General features: G+C 45.7%; 1 protein-coding gene and 1 non-coding gene across 2 annotated transcripts in view; both read left to right on the plus strand.

Moving 5' to 3' along the window:
* The first annotated feature begins 4,441 nt into the window (after positions 1-4,441).
* Positions 4,442-4,514, plus strand: TRNAK-UUU. The gene has a single exon. It is a non-coding gene; the product is annotated as a tRNA-Lys (tRNA).
* A 2,865-nt stretch (positions 4,515-7,379) lies between these two features.
* Positions 7,380-14,803, plus strand: part of PRPF8 (pre-mRNA processing factor 8) — a 31,167-nt gene continuing 23,743 nt past the window's right edge. Inside the window, exons 1-16 of the mRNA XM_002918038.4 lie at positions 7,380-7,487; positions 7,677-7,787; positions 8,269-8,437; positions 9,429-9,593; positions 9,692-9,910; positions 10,039-10,251; positions 10,378-10,503; positions 10,587-10,692; positions 11,766-11,956; positions 12,084-12,203; positions 12,295-12,484; positions 12,619-12,738; positions 12,849-12,983; positions 13,661-13,790; positions 14,207-14,403; positions 14,532-14,738. Coding sequence (XP_002918084.1) covers positions 7,688-7,787; positions 8,269-8,437; positions 9,429-9,593; positions 9,692-9,910; positions 10,039-10,251; positions 10,378-10,503; positions 10,587-10,692; positions 11,766-11,956; positions 12,084-12,203; positions 12,295-12,484; positions 12,619-12,738; positions 12,849-12,983; positions 13,661-13,790; positions 14,207-14,403; positions 14,532-14,738 — 2,388 coding nt within the window. The 5' untranslated portion in view covers positions 7,380-7,487; positions 7,677-7,687. The remainder of the gene's footprint in view (positions 7,488-7,676; positions 7,788-8,268; positions 8,438-9,428; positions 9,594-9,691; positions 9,911-10,038; positions 10,252-10,377; positions 10,504-10,586; positions 10,693-11,765; positions 11,957-12,083; positions 12,204-12,294; positions 12,485-12,618; positions 12,739-12,848; positions 12,984-13,660; positions 13,791-14,206; positions 14,404-14,531; positions 14,739-14,803) is intronic.

Below are 14,803 nucleotides of genomic sequence, written 5' to 3' on the forward strand. Positions count from 1 at the left end.
GGGCATACAGTTTACTTTAAAAAATAATAATGGGAGGGGGCCTAGGTGGCTCAGTCAGTTAAACGTCTGCCTTTGGCTCAGGTCATGATCCCAGGGTTCTGGGATCAAGCCCCATGTCAGGTTCCCTGCTCAGTGGGAGTCTGCTCCTCCCTCTCCCCCTGCTTGTGCTCTCTCTCTCTCTCTCTCAAATAAATAAATAAAATCTTCAAAAAACTTAAAAAATAATAAAAAATAATAATGGGAGTCCCAGAGAGAGAGAACTGAGGAAAAGAAGGAAAGAAAATCTTTAGTGAGGTAATGAAAGACAATTCCTCAAAACCGAAGAACATGGGTTGCAATTACTACATACCGACGGGTCCGTGGGATGCCCAGACCAGTGAAAGAAAATAGATTTACATCAAGCAACATCACAGGTAAATTTCAGGACATCGAGATTAATGTTCTAGAGGGGAGGGAAAGTTACATACAGACACCAGGAATAAAAACGGCTTTGGACTTCTAAACAGCACACTGGAAGCTTAAAGGTAATGGAGTGATGTCACCAAAAATTGGAGGGAAAATTATTTCAAACTAGAATTTGACACCGAGCCAAACTACTAATCAAGTGTGAGGCTTGTCCCCCCAAATTTATTTTCCATGCACCCTTCTCAGAAAGCTACTAGAAGATACACTCCACCAAAAAAAAAAAGGGGAGAGGGGGGTAGTTAAACAAGAAAAAGGAACACACAGATGAAGAAAACAGGAGAATCAAGATAAAAGAGAAGAAAGGACTTTCCAGGATGATGTTGAATGGGGATCCTAGTAAGCAGGCAGAGAGGGGAACTGGTGTACTACAGCGGGTCATAAGGCTCTGGAAGATACCTTTTTGGGAAAGGTAAACTGATAGTCTGCCTTATATGTCTGCATATTTGAGAAGAGATTTAAAAACTAATGAGGAGCCAGGGGAGTAATTGCCAAAGAATCTATAGAAAACTGAGCAGATGCATCTGTTAACTATAGACAAAATGAACAATTGCTTAGGAAAGGAAATGCAATCGTAGTTTACTACGTGAATGAGCTGCAAATCTGTGCATACCATTTGTATAGACAGGCATAATAAAGTTTTTTGTATGATTTTGTTTTTCGGGTTTTTTTTAACATTAAAACCTCATATAAATTACTGATGATAGACACACAAATGACAGCTGGAGGTGGGTGCACTAAATAGGGGGACAAGAAAGGTAATAATTTAGGGGGAAGGTTCAGGAGAGGTGTAGATTCCCCCCTATAGCCTGGATCCTTAGCAAGAGGGAAATGTTTGCCCAGGAGGTGGGGCTTGGCACAGCCCTCTGTACCTGCGGAGTCAGGAAATAAATGAGCATCTCAGATGCTGGGCACTCACTCCAATACTGCTGTGTCCTCCCACAGGGAGTGGGGAGGAAACCTGGGGTTGTGGCTTCTAGAGCCAGACTGCTTGGATTACAATCCCAGACCTGCCACTTACTAGCTATGTGGACTTGGGCAAGTTACTTGATTTTTCTGTGCCCCACTATCCTCATCTGTGCAATGGAATGACAGTAACAGGATTATCATGAGAGTTAAATTAATTAACATGCGCAATGTGCTTAGAAAAGTGCCTAATGCAGAGTATAAGGGCTAGCTATTTTATTGCATGGACAATTACGTAAACACTGCTTATTAAACTTGCCAAAATTATAAAATAACCAGACTGGGAGAATGGGGTAGTGAGAAGGATATACGTATATTTGGGAGGCTAGGGGGAAAGTTGGATCTCCGCTTTCCTTTTTTTTTTTTTTAAAGATTTTATTTATTTAACAGAGACAGCCGGGCGAGAGAGGGAGCATAAGCAGGGGGAGTGGGAGAAGAAGAAGCAGGATCCCAGCGGAGGAGCCCGATGTGGGGCTCGATCCTAGAACACCGGGATCACGCCCTGAGCCGAAGGCAGACGCTCAACGACTGCGCCACCCAGGCGCCCCTGGATTTCCACTTTCTATAGTGGGAAGTAAGTAAATAATCTCTGAAAGCAAAAGGTCAACCATAGCAATACAGGGGGATCTGGCTGGCTCAATTGGCACAGCATGTGACTCTTAATCTCAGGGTCCTGAGTTTGAGCCCCATGTTGGGCGTCGAGCCTACGTAAAAAAAAGTAGTATTACACACTTATTTGGAGATATGAAAATAAACACCAACATGGTCAGCTAAAATTGGTGAAAGTGGTTTTCTTTCTTTTTTTTTTTTAAGGTTTTATTTATTTGACAGAGAGAGCAAGAGAGCGCAAGCAGGGGAAACAGGAGAGGGAGAGTGAAAAGCAGGCTCCCCACTGAGCAAGGGGCTCCATGCGGGGCTCTATCCCAGGACCCTGAGATCATGATCTGAGCCGAAGGCAGAGGCTTAACATCTGAGCCACCCAGGCACCCCATGAAAGTGGTTTTCTTTGGAGAGGGAGAAATGGGCAGAGGGAACATAGGCAGCTGTTCTTCATAACAAATTCTATGACACCATATAACTTTGTAAAAACTGAAACTAAAAAAATTTACTGTATGACTAGCTATTTAATATCCCCATCTAGAATGCAAGGTCCCAGAAGGGATAGCCTGTCTGGTTGGCTGTCTTTTGTATCCTGGCACCCCGGGAAGGCCAGCACCTGGAGGTGTGTGTTAAACTTTTGTACAAATACATCTTTAAGGGCATGTATGCTTTGAAAAGACTTACTGGGGGCGCCTGGGTGGCACAGCGGTTAAGCGTCTGCCTTCGGCTCAGGGCGTGATCCCGGCGTTGCGGGATCGAGCCCCACATCAGGCTCCTCTGCTATGAGCCTGCTTCTTCCTCTCCCACTCCCCCTGCTTGTGTTCCCTCTCTCGCTGGCTGTCTCTATCTCTGTTGAATAAATAAATAAAATCTTTAAAAAAAAAAAAAAAAGAAAAAAAAAGAAAAGACTTACTGAGTTGTATAGAACTTTGGACAAGATGATCTTTGATGTCTCTGCCAATTCTATGATTTTTTTAAAGATTTTTAAAAAAGATTTATTTATTTATTTATTTATTTAGAGAGAAAGTGTGTGTGTGCAAGCAGGGGCAGGGGCAGAGGGAGAGGGAGAGAGAGAATCTCCAGCAGACTCCCTTCTGAGCTTGGAGCCTGACAGTCCTTGATCTCAGGACCCTGAGATCATGACCTGAGTGGAAACCAACAGGACCCTGAGATCGTGACCTGAGTCGGATGATCAACTGATTGAGCCACCCAGGCATCCCTCTGCCAGTTCTGTGATTCTAATCTACCTTCCTCCTTATCTCAATTTCTCTTAACACTCGCTACAGTCCAAATTCTTGTTTTACTTTTAGGCCTAAATTTTCAAATGAATGGTTGATTCCCATTGCCTTCATTGTTTTTATGAACCTCCTTGGCAACCAGGAAACTTACTGTCCCATTATTTTTCTGAAACTTCTCTCCTTGGTCAGAGAATTCTTTCTTGAGAAGATCATGTCCTTTCTCAGTCTTCCTCTACTTCTTGCATCATCTAACACGGTAAAGGGCTTCCTTTTCTTGAAGCTTTTCCTTCCCGTGGGCCTCTCCCAACCTTTCCAGCTATTACTTCTCTGGCTTTTTCTGGCAACCTCCTGTTCCAGACTGTGACTCTGGGCTTCCTCATCTGTCTTTCTATCATTCTTTTCATGGCTTTAGTATCAGCTTTGGTCCGTTGATTGAATATCTAGCCTGAGCTCCCAGACTCAACACTTACGTATTTCTAGCCAGAGGATTCCTTCATTTATATGACCCATAATCACCTCCAAGTCCAGTGTTTTTTTTTTAATATTTTATTTACATATTTGAGAGAGAGCGCATGAGAGAGAACACTAGTCGGGGGGAGGGCAGAGGGAGAGGGAGAAGCCGACTCCCTGCTGGGCAGGCAGTCCTACCCCAGGGCTCAATCCCAGGACCCCGAGATTATGACCTGAGCCGAAGGCAGATGCTCCACTGACTGAGCCACCAAGGCGACCCTTCAAGTCCAGTTTTAAACTCCATAAACAATGAGGAGACTGGCTTGGATGTAATGAAGAGTCCGTGACAATGGCAGGTAATATTTTCTGTTCGGATCTGTTCTCAGCTTTGTCACTGTGCTACTCAGCTGAGCTTCATCAGACTAACTTAGACTATGTTTGATCAGTTAAGAGACCTTAAGAGAAGTTCTTAACTCTTTAAGTCTTAAAGTTTCTTCATTTGTAAGTTATTCCACTTACAAAAATGTTTTCCAGCTTTAAAAGAAAAAGCTTGAAAAACATTGGCAAGTAGATCAAATCACTGGCAAATATCGAAATGCTGCCAAAGCTCTGGAATTCAAGACCAACTACAGCTTAGGCCAAATTTTTCCATCCAACATTATGCTTCTTAGCATGACCGTAGGAGATGATATAGCAGTATGGTTAAGAACATAAGCTGCTGAGGCACCTGGCTGGCTCAGTTGGTAGAGCATGTGACTTTTAATCTCAGGGTCATGAGTTCAAGCCCCATGTTGGGGGCAGAATTTACTAAACAAAACAAAAAAACCATATGTTCTGGATCCAGTTGCTTAGGATAAGAAGAAGGCTCCATTATTTGCTCTCTGTGGGGCCTTGAGCAAGTGGCTCGGCTTCTCTGACCTTCAGTTTCTTCATCTATAAATGGGGTTAATAAGAGCAACTACAGGGGCGCCTCGGTGGCTCAGTTTGTTAAGCATCTGCCTTTGGCTCAGGTTGTGATCCTAGGGTCCCAGGATTGAGCCTCATGTCTGGCTCCCTGCTCAGCAGGGAGTCTGCTTGTCCCTCTCCCTCTGCCCCTACTCATGCTCTCTCTCGCGCGCACTCTCTCTCAAATAAATAAATTAATTAATTAATTAATTAAATCTTTTTTAAAAAAAAGAGCAGGGGTGCCTGGGTGACTCAGTTGGTTAAGCATCTGCCTTCGGCTTGGGTCATGATTCCAGTGTCCTGGGATTGAGTCCCGCATCGGGCTCCTTGCTCTGCGGGGAGTCTGCTTCTCCCTCTTTCTCTACCTGCCACTCCCCCTGCTCTCCCTCTCTGTCAAATGAATAAATAAAATCTTAAAAATAAAACAAACTTCCAGAACTCAATAATAAAAAGACAACACAATTTTAATACAGGCAAAGGATCTGAATAGACATTTCTCCAAAGATTTTATATGTATATATATGTGTATGTATATGTATATATGCGTATATGTATGTATGTGTGTATATTTTGAGGACGAACCTCAAAAACATGCTAAGTAAGAGAAGCCAGTCACAAAAGATCACTATTGTATGTTATTAATTATAAGAAAAGTCTAGATCAGGCAAAACTATAGACTCAGAAAGTAGATTAGTGGTTGCCAAGGGCTGAGTAGTAGGAGGTAGGAGGAAATGGGCAGTGAGTGCTAATGGGTACAAGGTTTCTTTTTGGGATGGTGAGAATGTTCTGGAACTAGATAGTAATGATAATCGCACAACTCTATAAATATGCTAAAAATCATTGGATTGTATACTTTAAACAGGTGAACTTTGTGGAATGCAAATTATATCTCAATAATACTGTTTAAAAATAGTACAGGGGCACCTGGCTGGCTCAGTCAGTGGAGAACATGACTCTTGATCTCAGGGTTGTGAGTTAGAGCCCCATGCTAAATGTAGAGATTACTTAAAAATAAAATCTTAAAAAAAAAAAAAAAAAGAGGAGTGCCTGGATGGCTCAGTTGGTTAAGTGTCCAACCCTTGATCTCAGCTCAGGACTTGATCTCGGAGGCAGAAAAAGAAATAGTACAGAGAGTTCCTATGTACCTTTCACCCACTGGGAACTTCTTACTTGACAATAGCAGAAAAATCAAAACCAGAGACTGACTTCGGTACTTTTAACAAAGCCATAGACAATGCTAGGATATTACCAGGGTTTAGAACAATACCTGGCATACAAGTGAACCTTATACAGGTGGAAGGACGTCATGACAATAACAATGATGAACATAATAATGATCATAGTGAAATTTCTATTGTTGCCAGACTGATTGACTGGTTGTTTTCAGAGCATGCCATATTGGTTCCCCTTTCAAAACTCCATCTCTAGCAGTTTCTACCAGTTGGGATTCCTTTTTCCTTCCTTTCTTTATTCCATCAAAACCCTTAACACCCGCCCATTTCCATCAAAACTTTACTAATGCTCCTCTCCCTTCTGTGAATATCCACACGAGCCAGCCCTTGCCTGAGCTCTCCTTTACATTTTTCTCTAATTATTTCACCTTTGAGTCCTAAATTGTGAACCAGATTGAGAGGTCGTATGGGTTACAATTCCTCTGCATCCTCCATGGTAAACTGTGTGAGTTCAAACAGACTTACCTGTTGACTAAGTCAGATTTAAAGTTATTAGGATGGAATAAGAGAGATAGAAAGTGAAACAAGGACGGCAGGAGATGATGGGGCACCTGGGTGGTGCAGTCGTTAAGCGTCTGCCTTCGGCTCAGGGCGTGATCCCAGCGTTCTGGGATCGAGGCCCACATCAGGCTTCTCCACTAGGAGCCTGCTTCTTCCTCTCCCACTCCCCCTGCTTGTGTTCCGTCTCTCGCTGGCTGTCTCTCTCTGTCAAAAAAAAAAAAAAAATCTTAAAAAAAAAAAAAAAAAAGAAGAATGGCAGGAGATGGAGTACAATTCAAGCAGCAAGACATAGGCAGAGCCTGAGGAAAACAAGAAGCATTTATAAGGTGTCCACTATATACTCCATAATGCAATCATTGCCAGAGAGAGAAGAAAAGGAATGGAGGGGGAGAGGTAAAGACACCGAGCAATGCTGTTCCCCAAGGCTTCTTTATTTTTCCAGGTTCATTGTCTAACTCTTTGACTTCACAGGCAGGGTTAAATGCCCGGCCCCCAACCCCCATCACATTGCATTGTAAGATCCTGGGTTGCTTGACCTCCCCGCTCCCTATGAGCTCCATGAGGTTGGCTTTTTCCCCTGTTGCATTTGCAACCTCCGATAACTGGGCACTCACTAGACGAAGGCTTAACGAATGAATGTTATGAACGAACAAAGGACTGATGGACTCGGAGCTAGCCGACCTCAAGTCTACATCTACGCAACTAGACACAGCGTAATGTGCAGATTTTAACAAATTTATTTTTGAAAAATAAGGTCCTTCGCAGTCTGACGGCCCCCAATCGTGGACGGTAGGGCGAGGTCCATCTGCGACAGGTCCCCAAAGGCAGCCTGAAAAAGGCGGGAGGCGGGGCTTGCGCCTACCGGACCCCACCCTCCTGCGTTCTAAGCTTTCCGCCTATGGACCCGCCCCCTCTGGCGCTATCTGCAAGTCTAATTGGTGAACTCTCTAATCCGTCTGAGGACACGGGCGCCCATTGGGTCAACTGCTGAACGAGAGTTGCGTACTTCCCGGCGTTGGGAACGCACAGCGGACGTAGGTTTGCCGCCATTGCTTTGCGAGGAAAGCGGCCGTCTGTGTGAGAGTCTGTGGGGGTGCGTTGTGGGCTTTATGGGCTGGCCTGAGGGAGGCGTGATGGGGTCGGGCTGGATGACCGGAAAGTTGGGATTGGCCGGGCTGGACGAACTCTGAGCAAAGCGGGACTGCCGGCCGGGGTTGTCGACGCGTTCCTGCTGGACTCGGGCCCTATTGCTCGTTAAATTTTTTCTTTCTCTGTCTCCCAGATTCTCCGGGAATGGCCGGAGTATTTCCTTACCGAGGGCCGGGTAACCCGGTGCCCGGCCCTCTAGCCCCATTGCCAGATTACATGTCGGAGGAGAAGCTGCAAGAGAAAGGTGAAGAACGCGTGCGGTAGCGGCGCCGGGGGGCCCGAAGGCTTAGGGCGGCTCTGCGCGTGCGCGCAGCGGGTTTGCTTCCTTACCCCGTTTTGGCAAGCGTCAGAGCGTTAGGTGTCAGCTTACTTATAGCCCCATTTGTTTTTTCGTGTAATTAAGTGTTTAAAGGTGTCTGTTATTTGCAGGCACTGATCCAAGCTATGAGACCAAATAGCAATGAAAAAAACCCTGCCCTGACGGGTTAAGTTGCAGTGAGGGAGGTAGACAATAAAAAACTTAAGAATCTGTAACAAAAATGTCAGACAGTCATAAATGTGATAAAGGAAAAAGTAAAGCAGAGTGAGATAAGAGAGTTGTAAAGGAGTGTTCCTGCTGTATGCCCACCCCTAACTCATACATCCTGAAGGGCTTACCCTGGGGTGAGAGGTGGGGATGATGAGGCTAAGGGTTTGCAGTTGTTTAAACTGAGGTGTCTTTGTAGCCCGAAAATGGCAGCAATTACAGGCCAAGCGCTATGCAGAAAAGCGGAAGTTTGGATTTGTGGATGCTCAGAAGGAAGACATGCCCCCAGAACATGTTAGGAAGATCATTCGAGACCATGGAGACATGACCAACAGGAAGTTTCGCCATGACAAAAGGGTCTACTTGGGGTAAGGAACCTCTTGGAATTATTTCATGTGGATTTTGACCTCTTTCCCTTCTCCCTGCCCCATAGGTTGCTATCCTGGATAGCTGCTCTGTCATTTTGGGAACAGGAATCCTCTCTGACAGCCCATCTTGGTGGTTAGAAGAGAAAAGAAAAAACTAGGTTCTGTGATAATTTCCAGATCTTCACTTATTCTCTTGATTGCCCTAATTTTTTTTTTCTTGATCTGGCACTAATTTGTCTTGTTGAAGCTATGATAAGATGTCCCTATCTTTGAATGGGTTGAAACCCATAACAGGATACTACATTCTTGTTTGCTGTAACTCCTCAGTGACCAGAATTCTGAGGTTCAGGATATTTAACTCCTAAGGCCTCTCTACTCTTGTTTTTCTGTGGCCCCAAGCTGAGTGAATACAGGTATAAGTGCCTTAGCAAATTTTTTTCCCATTTGGAAAAGCAAAAATGTTAGCGACTTAATAAACTGGTCTAACATAGCTATTTAAAAAAAAGATAGCCATAGATGTTTTGTTTATTTATAAAAAAATTTTTTTGAGAACTGTCCTAGGTGCTAGGGATATAGCAGTGAATAGAAAATAAAGGGCTTTCTGGATCTTATGGTCTGGCACAACAGACACAAGAAAGATGGCTACGATAAAATATGAGTATTTTATTATTATTATTAATGGGAAGGTACAGAGAGTATAGAATGTGTAATAGTCCAGAAGCTGTCTTTAAAGGGACAGCTGTTGATATAGAGGGACAGAAGCTCAATATTGTGGGACTGTGAAGTTCAAGAGAAAGAGTGGCACAATTGGAGGGGGCGGGGGGAATAGGGTTCCTAGTCAAGGAGGATCTGTGTGTTAAGTTTGAGAGTTTGGACTGTAAGGCAGGCTTTTCTGTGGAATGCGGTACTGTGATACCATGTGGCTTTTCTGCATGGCACAGGTAGCAGAACACCTAGTCATTTATAATCCTCTCTCTCCCTAATGTTGCAGTGCCCTCAAGTACATGCCCCATGCAGTCCTCAAACTCCTGGAGAACATGCCTATGCCTTGGGAGCAGATTCGGGATGTGCCTGTGCTGTACCATATCACTGGAGCCATTTCTTTTGTTAATGAGATTCCCTGGGTCATTGAACCTGTTTACATCTCCCAGTGGGGGTGAGAAGGGCTGGAATGTGGTGGTGGTGGTGGTGGTGGTGGTGGTGGTTGTTGGGGGCAGTGGGTGGAAACCATAGTGTAACATTGCTGACTTTTAGGTCAATGTGGATTATGATGCGTCGAGAAAAAAGAGACAGGAGGCATTTCAAGAGGATGCGTTTCCCCCCTTTTGATGATGAGGAGCCACCTTTGGACTATGCTGATAACATCCTAGATGTTGAACCACTGGAGGCTATTCAGCTAGAGCTGGACCCTGAGGAGGATGCCCCTGTGTTGGACTGGTTCTATGACCACCAGCCATTGAGGGACAGCCGGAAGTGAGTGATGATTTGAGTTACTGCGCCTGTGAGAGTTTTGGAAGTCCGGAAGGAGTCCTCAGTGAGCAATAGGTAGAATGGCTGGGCTAGGTATATCTTCCTGACATAGGCCTGTCCTTTTTTCCTAGGTATGTGAATGGCTCCACTTACCAGCGCTGGCAATTCACACTGCCCATGATGTCTACACTCTACCGCCTAGCCAATCAGCTCCTGACAGACTTGGTAGATGACAACTACTTCTATCTGTTTGATCTGAAGGCCTTCTTTACCTCCAAGGCGCTCAATATGGCCATTCCTGGAGGCCCCAAATTTGAACCTCTTGTTCGAGACATCAATCTCCAGTAAGTTGGAGATATTGGGGATTTTAGGCACCTTGGGTTGTATAAAATCTAATCTTGATCCTTGAGATCCCGTTGTGGTTTCCAAACTCCCCAAGTAGTCTGCTCATCCTTTATTTTGTACCCTAGGGATGAAGACTGGAATGAATTCAATGATATTAACAAAATCATCATCCGGCAGCCTATCCGCACTGAATACAAGATTGCTTTTCCTTATCTATACAACAACCTTCCACACCATGTCCACCTCACCTGGTGAGAACTAAAGCAAAGGTGGGGGGGAAAGGGGGGGTTGGGCCGGTGCCAGAGAACCTGAGCTTACTCTACCTTCATTTTAGGTACCATACTCCTAATGTTGTGTTCATCAAAACTGAGGATCCTGATCTCCCAGCTTTCTACTTTGATCCTTTGATCAACCCAATTTCTCACAGACACTCCGTCAAGGTGAGAAGGAGGAACAATTGACCTTAGTTCCTTTTTTTTTTTTTTTTTAAGATTTTATTTATTTATCTGTCAGAGAGTGAGAGCACAAGCAGGGGGAGCAGGCAGAGGGAGAAGCAGGTCCCTGCTGAGCAAGGAGCCTGATGTGGGACTCAGTCCCAGGATCCTGGGGATCATTACCTGAGCCAAAAGCAGACGCTTAACTCACTAAGCCACCAAGCCGTCCCTGACCTTAGTTCTTTGGAGAGAAATTTCCTGACCGTGGCTGAAGTGTTACTAGATAAAAATTCAGCTACAGAGAGACATGTTTGTCATCCTGTTTAGTGTTCCCCTTGAGTTTTAAGCTAATTTGACAGTTCAGCACTTGGCTCAAAGTAAGTTATTGGTGTTACCTGGGTTTCTGTGATTGGGACTTTGTATATTCTGGTCTATTTGCATTATGGGTTTTTTTCAGTCATTTTATTGAGATATAGTTACATACAAGTCCCTCATTTAAAGTGTACAATTCAGTGGTTTTTAGTTTTTTCACAAAGCAGTCCAGCGATTCCCATAGGCAGTGTTCGAAACTTTTCATCATCCCAGAAATCCCCATACCATTAGCAGTCACTCTGTTTCCCTCGAACCTCCCTTGCCTAGGCAACTCCTAGTTTTTGTAGATTTGCCTATTCTGGAGATTTCATATAAATGGGATCTTAACAGTATGTAGTCTTTTGTGATTGGCCTTTTACACTTGGAGTAATGTTTTTAATTTTTACCCACGTTCCATAGTGTTCTTAACAGACCTCCTTACCCTAGCATAGTTTTTGTGTTTACCTAAGGTAGTGGGGCTCATTTGGGAGACCTTTGGTGGTGAGCCAGTTGGGGTGTGAGGAGTGATTCTTGGTTTCCTGGTTGGTCCTGGCTTGTTCTCTGCTCCCTTGGCCCTTTTGGCCTGGCTCTTTAGGGCTTCTCTTGTCTTACAGCGCAGTTTCCATGGTAGATGGAGCCACTGTGCTCGGCCCCAGAGAGTTGCCCTCTTATCCCAATTCTCTGCCCAGTTCAATGGGAGCTGAACCCTTGGGGGGTTCTTCTTTCAGAGCCAGGAACCGTTGCCTGATGATGATGAGGAGTTTGAGCTCCCAGAGTTTGTGGAGCCTTTCCTGAAGGACACACCCCTCTACACAGACAATACAGCCAATGGCATTGCCCTGCTCTGGGCCCCACGGCCCTTCAACCTACGCTCTGGTCGCACCCGCCGGGCCCTGGACATCCCCCTTGTCAAGAACTGGTGAGACTACCTGGGGGGATGGTAGTGGATGTGTAGGAGAAAAGACTCCCAACTGGGTGGGCATGCAGCCTTTCCCAGAGGGATTAGGAGGAGAGGTGGGCTAGCTCTGGTTGGCTTGTTTTCCCAGGTATCGGGAGCATTGTCCTGCTGGGCAGCCTGTGAAAGTGAGGGTCTCCTACCAGAAACTGCTGAAGTACTATGTGCTGAATGCCCTGAAGCACCGACCCCCTAAAGCCCAAAAGAAGAGGTAAGGTGCCTGAGGGTCGTTGCTCAGACTTCTTTTATTCCAGGGTTAACCAGGAAGCTAACTCTCTCTCTCCGTCTTATTCCCACCCCAGGTACCTGTTCCGCTCCTTCAAAGCTACCAAATTCTTTCAGTCCACGAAGCTGGACTGGGTGGAGGTGGGGCTGCAGGTTTGCCGCCAGGGCTATAACATGCTCAACCTTCTCATTCACCGTAAAAACCTCAACTATCTGCATCTGGATTACAACTTCAATCTTAAACCTGTCAAGACCCTCACCACCAAGGTGTGTGCATTGTACCTTAAGGGTCTTCTGGGCTTGAGGGATGGACGGATTTTGCTCTGTCCTCTGAGGAAGGCATCCATCCACTTGGGACCATTGCTGATTAATGTTTTTTCTATTCTTGGTACCTTCTCCAGGAAAGAAAGAAATCTCGTTTTGGGAATGCCTTCCATCTGTGTAGGGAAGTTTTGCGTCTAACTAAGCTGGTGGTGGATAGTCATGTGCAGTATCGATTGGGCAATGTGGATGCCTTCCAGGTGAGGCCAGGTATCTCTCATCCCTGCCGCGGGTAGGGAATCTGAATGAAGCCTGAGCTGATCATGGAGCTAGCTGTAGCATAAAGCCTCATGGGATCATTGTGTTGCAGCTGGCAGATGGGTTGCAGTATATCTTTGCTCATGTGGGGCAGCTGACGGGCATGTACCGGTACAAATACAAGCTGATGCGGCAGATTCGCATGTGCAAGGACCTGAAGCATCTCATCTATTACCGCTTCAATACGGTGGGACCCTGCCCTTATACTCTCACTTTCTCCATTCATTCATTCATTCATTGTGGGGGGAGGGGGGAGGAGGAGAGGGAGAGCATCTTAAGCAGGCTTCATGCTCAGCGTGGAGCCTGATGCGTGGCTCAATCTCAGGACCCTGAGTTTCAGATCCATTTCAATTTTTAGGTCTAGTCAGGGCTCTTTCCCAGGACTTATTTAGAGAGAGCCTCTAAGTATGTCATTACTTGCCCTCACCTTATGAATTGTAACACTTCCCCCCCAAAGCTGCTGTTTGTTTTGTTTTTAAGATTTTATTTATTTGCTAGGGGGAGAGAGCGCACAAGCAGGGGGAGCAGCAGGCAGAGGGAGAAGCAGACTCCCTGTGAGCAGGGAGCCCAATGCGAGCCTTGATCCCAGGACACTGGGATCATGACCTGGGCTGAAGGCAGACGCTAACCGACTGAGTCACCCAGGCATCCCAAAAGCTACCTTTAAGTTGGGAATCTCAGTTACTGGTTTCTGCCTTATAATTTCTCATTTATTCCATTTTAGATGTTGAGGTCCCAGAGATTTGCCTCTTTTTCCCTCTGTTGTCTAAGATGTGTTCCTCTTGACCCCATCTGTGTGCAGTTTTCTGTTGCTCTCTAAATGAATTGCTAACTTACGTTCTTGATTTCTGCTTGGGACCATAGGGCCCTGTAGGGAAGGGCCCTGGCTGTGGCTTCTGGGCTGCTGGCTGGCGGGTCTGGCTGTTTTTCATGCGTGGCATCACTCCTTTGCTGGAGCGGTGGCTGGGCAACCTCCTGGCCCGACAGTTTGAAGGTGAGTGTTCCTCTCTGTTTCCAACTTGTGTTTTATTATCGCTTCATGGGTAGATCATATGTTTCCATTCTATTCTCTGCCCTTGTTTGAGACTGAAAATCCCTTCCTGCTGGATTGCCTGTAACAGGGTTATAGGCAATCACTGGAGAACGGGTTCTCCAGTGATTCTGATCTAGTATTCTGTTTCTTGGGTTTCTCTCTGGGGCCTTGAGGATATCTTGCATTTGCAGGATGGAAATTTCTCAGAAGCATAGTTGTGAATGTCCCCAGATAGCTTGTCTTTTCTGCATGTGCTGGGCATATGGACACTTTGTTTATACCTTTTGATTGCAGTGTAACCATGGTTAATGAGGGGGCATGATGGTAGAGACTCATTGAAAACAATGAATCTTGCTTTTAATCTATTTCACTTCTAGGCCGACACTCCAAGGGGGTGGCAAAGACTGTTACAAAGCAGCGAGTGGAGTCGCATTTTGACCTTGAGCTTCGGGCAGCTGTGATGCATGACATTCTGGACATGATGCCTGAGGGAATCAAACAGAACAAGGCCCGGACGATCCTGCAGCACCTCAGTGAAGCCTGGCGCTGCTGGAAGGCCAACATTCCCTGGAAGGTGGTTGTCGCCCCAACTCCAAGAAAGCATGGACATTATCTTCCTGGGGATAGGGTTACCACTCCTGGGCTCCCTTTGGGAGTTACATGGTTGCTGTCACTTTCTCATTGTGCCTTTTACACTTTCAGGTACCTGGGCTGCCAACACCGATAGAGAATATGATCCTTCGATATGTGAAGGCCAAGGCTGATTGGTGGACCAACACTGCCCACTACAATCGAGAACGGATCCGCCGTGGAGCCACTGTGGACAAGACTGTTTGCAAAAAGAACCTGGGCCGCCTCACTCGGCTTTATCTGAAGGCGGAACAGGAGCGACAGCACAACTACCTGAAGGTTAAGCAGCTTAGGCTGGGCTGCACGTGGGGAGTGGGCAGGGGGATACACTGCTGGTTTGGGAC

The sequence above is a fragment of the Ailuropoda melanoleuca genome, chromosome 13 (genome assembly GCF_002007445.2).
Source record: "Ailuropoda melanoleuca isolate Jingjing chromosome 13, ASM200744v2, whole genome shotgun sequence".
Taxonomy (NCBI): Eukaryota; Metazoa; Chordata; class Mammalia; order Carnivora; family Ursidae; genus Ailuropoda; species Ailuropoda melanoleuca.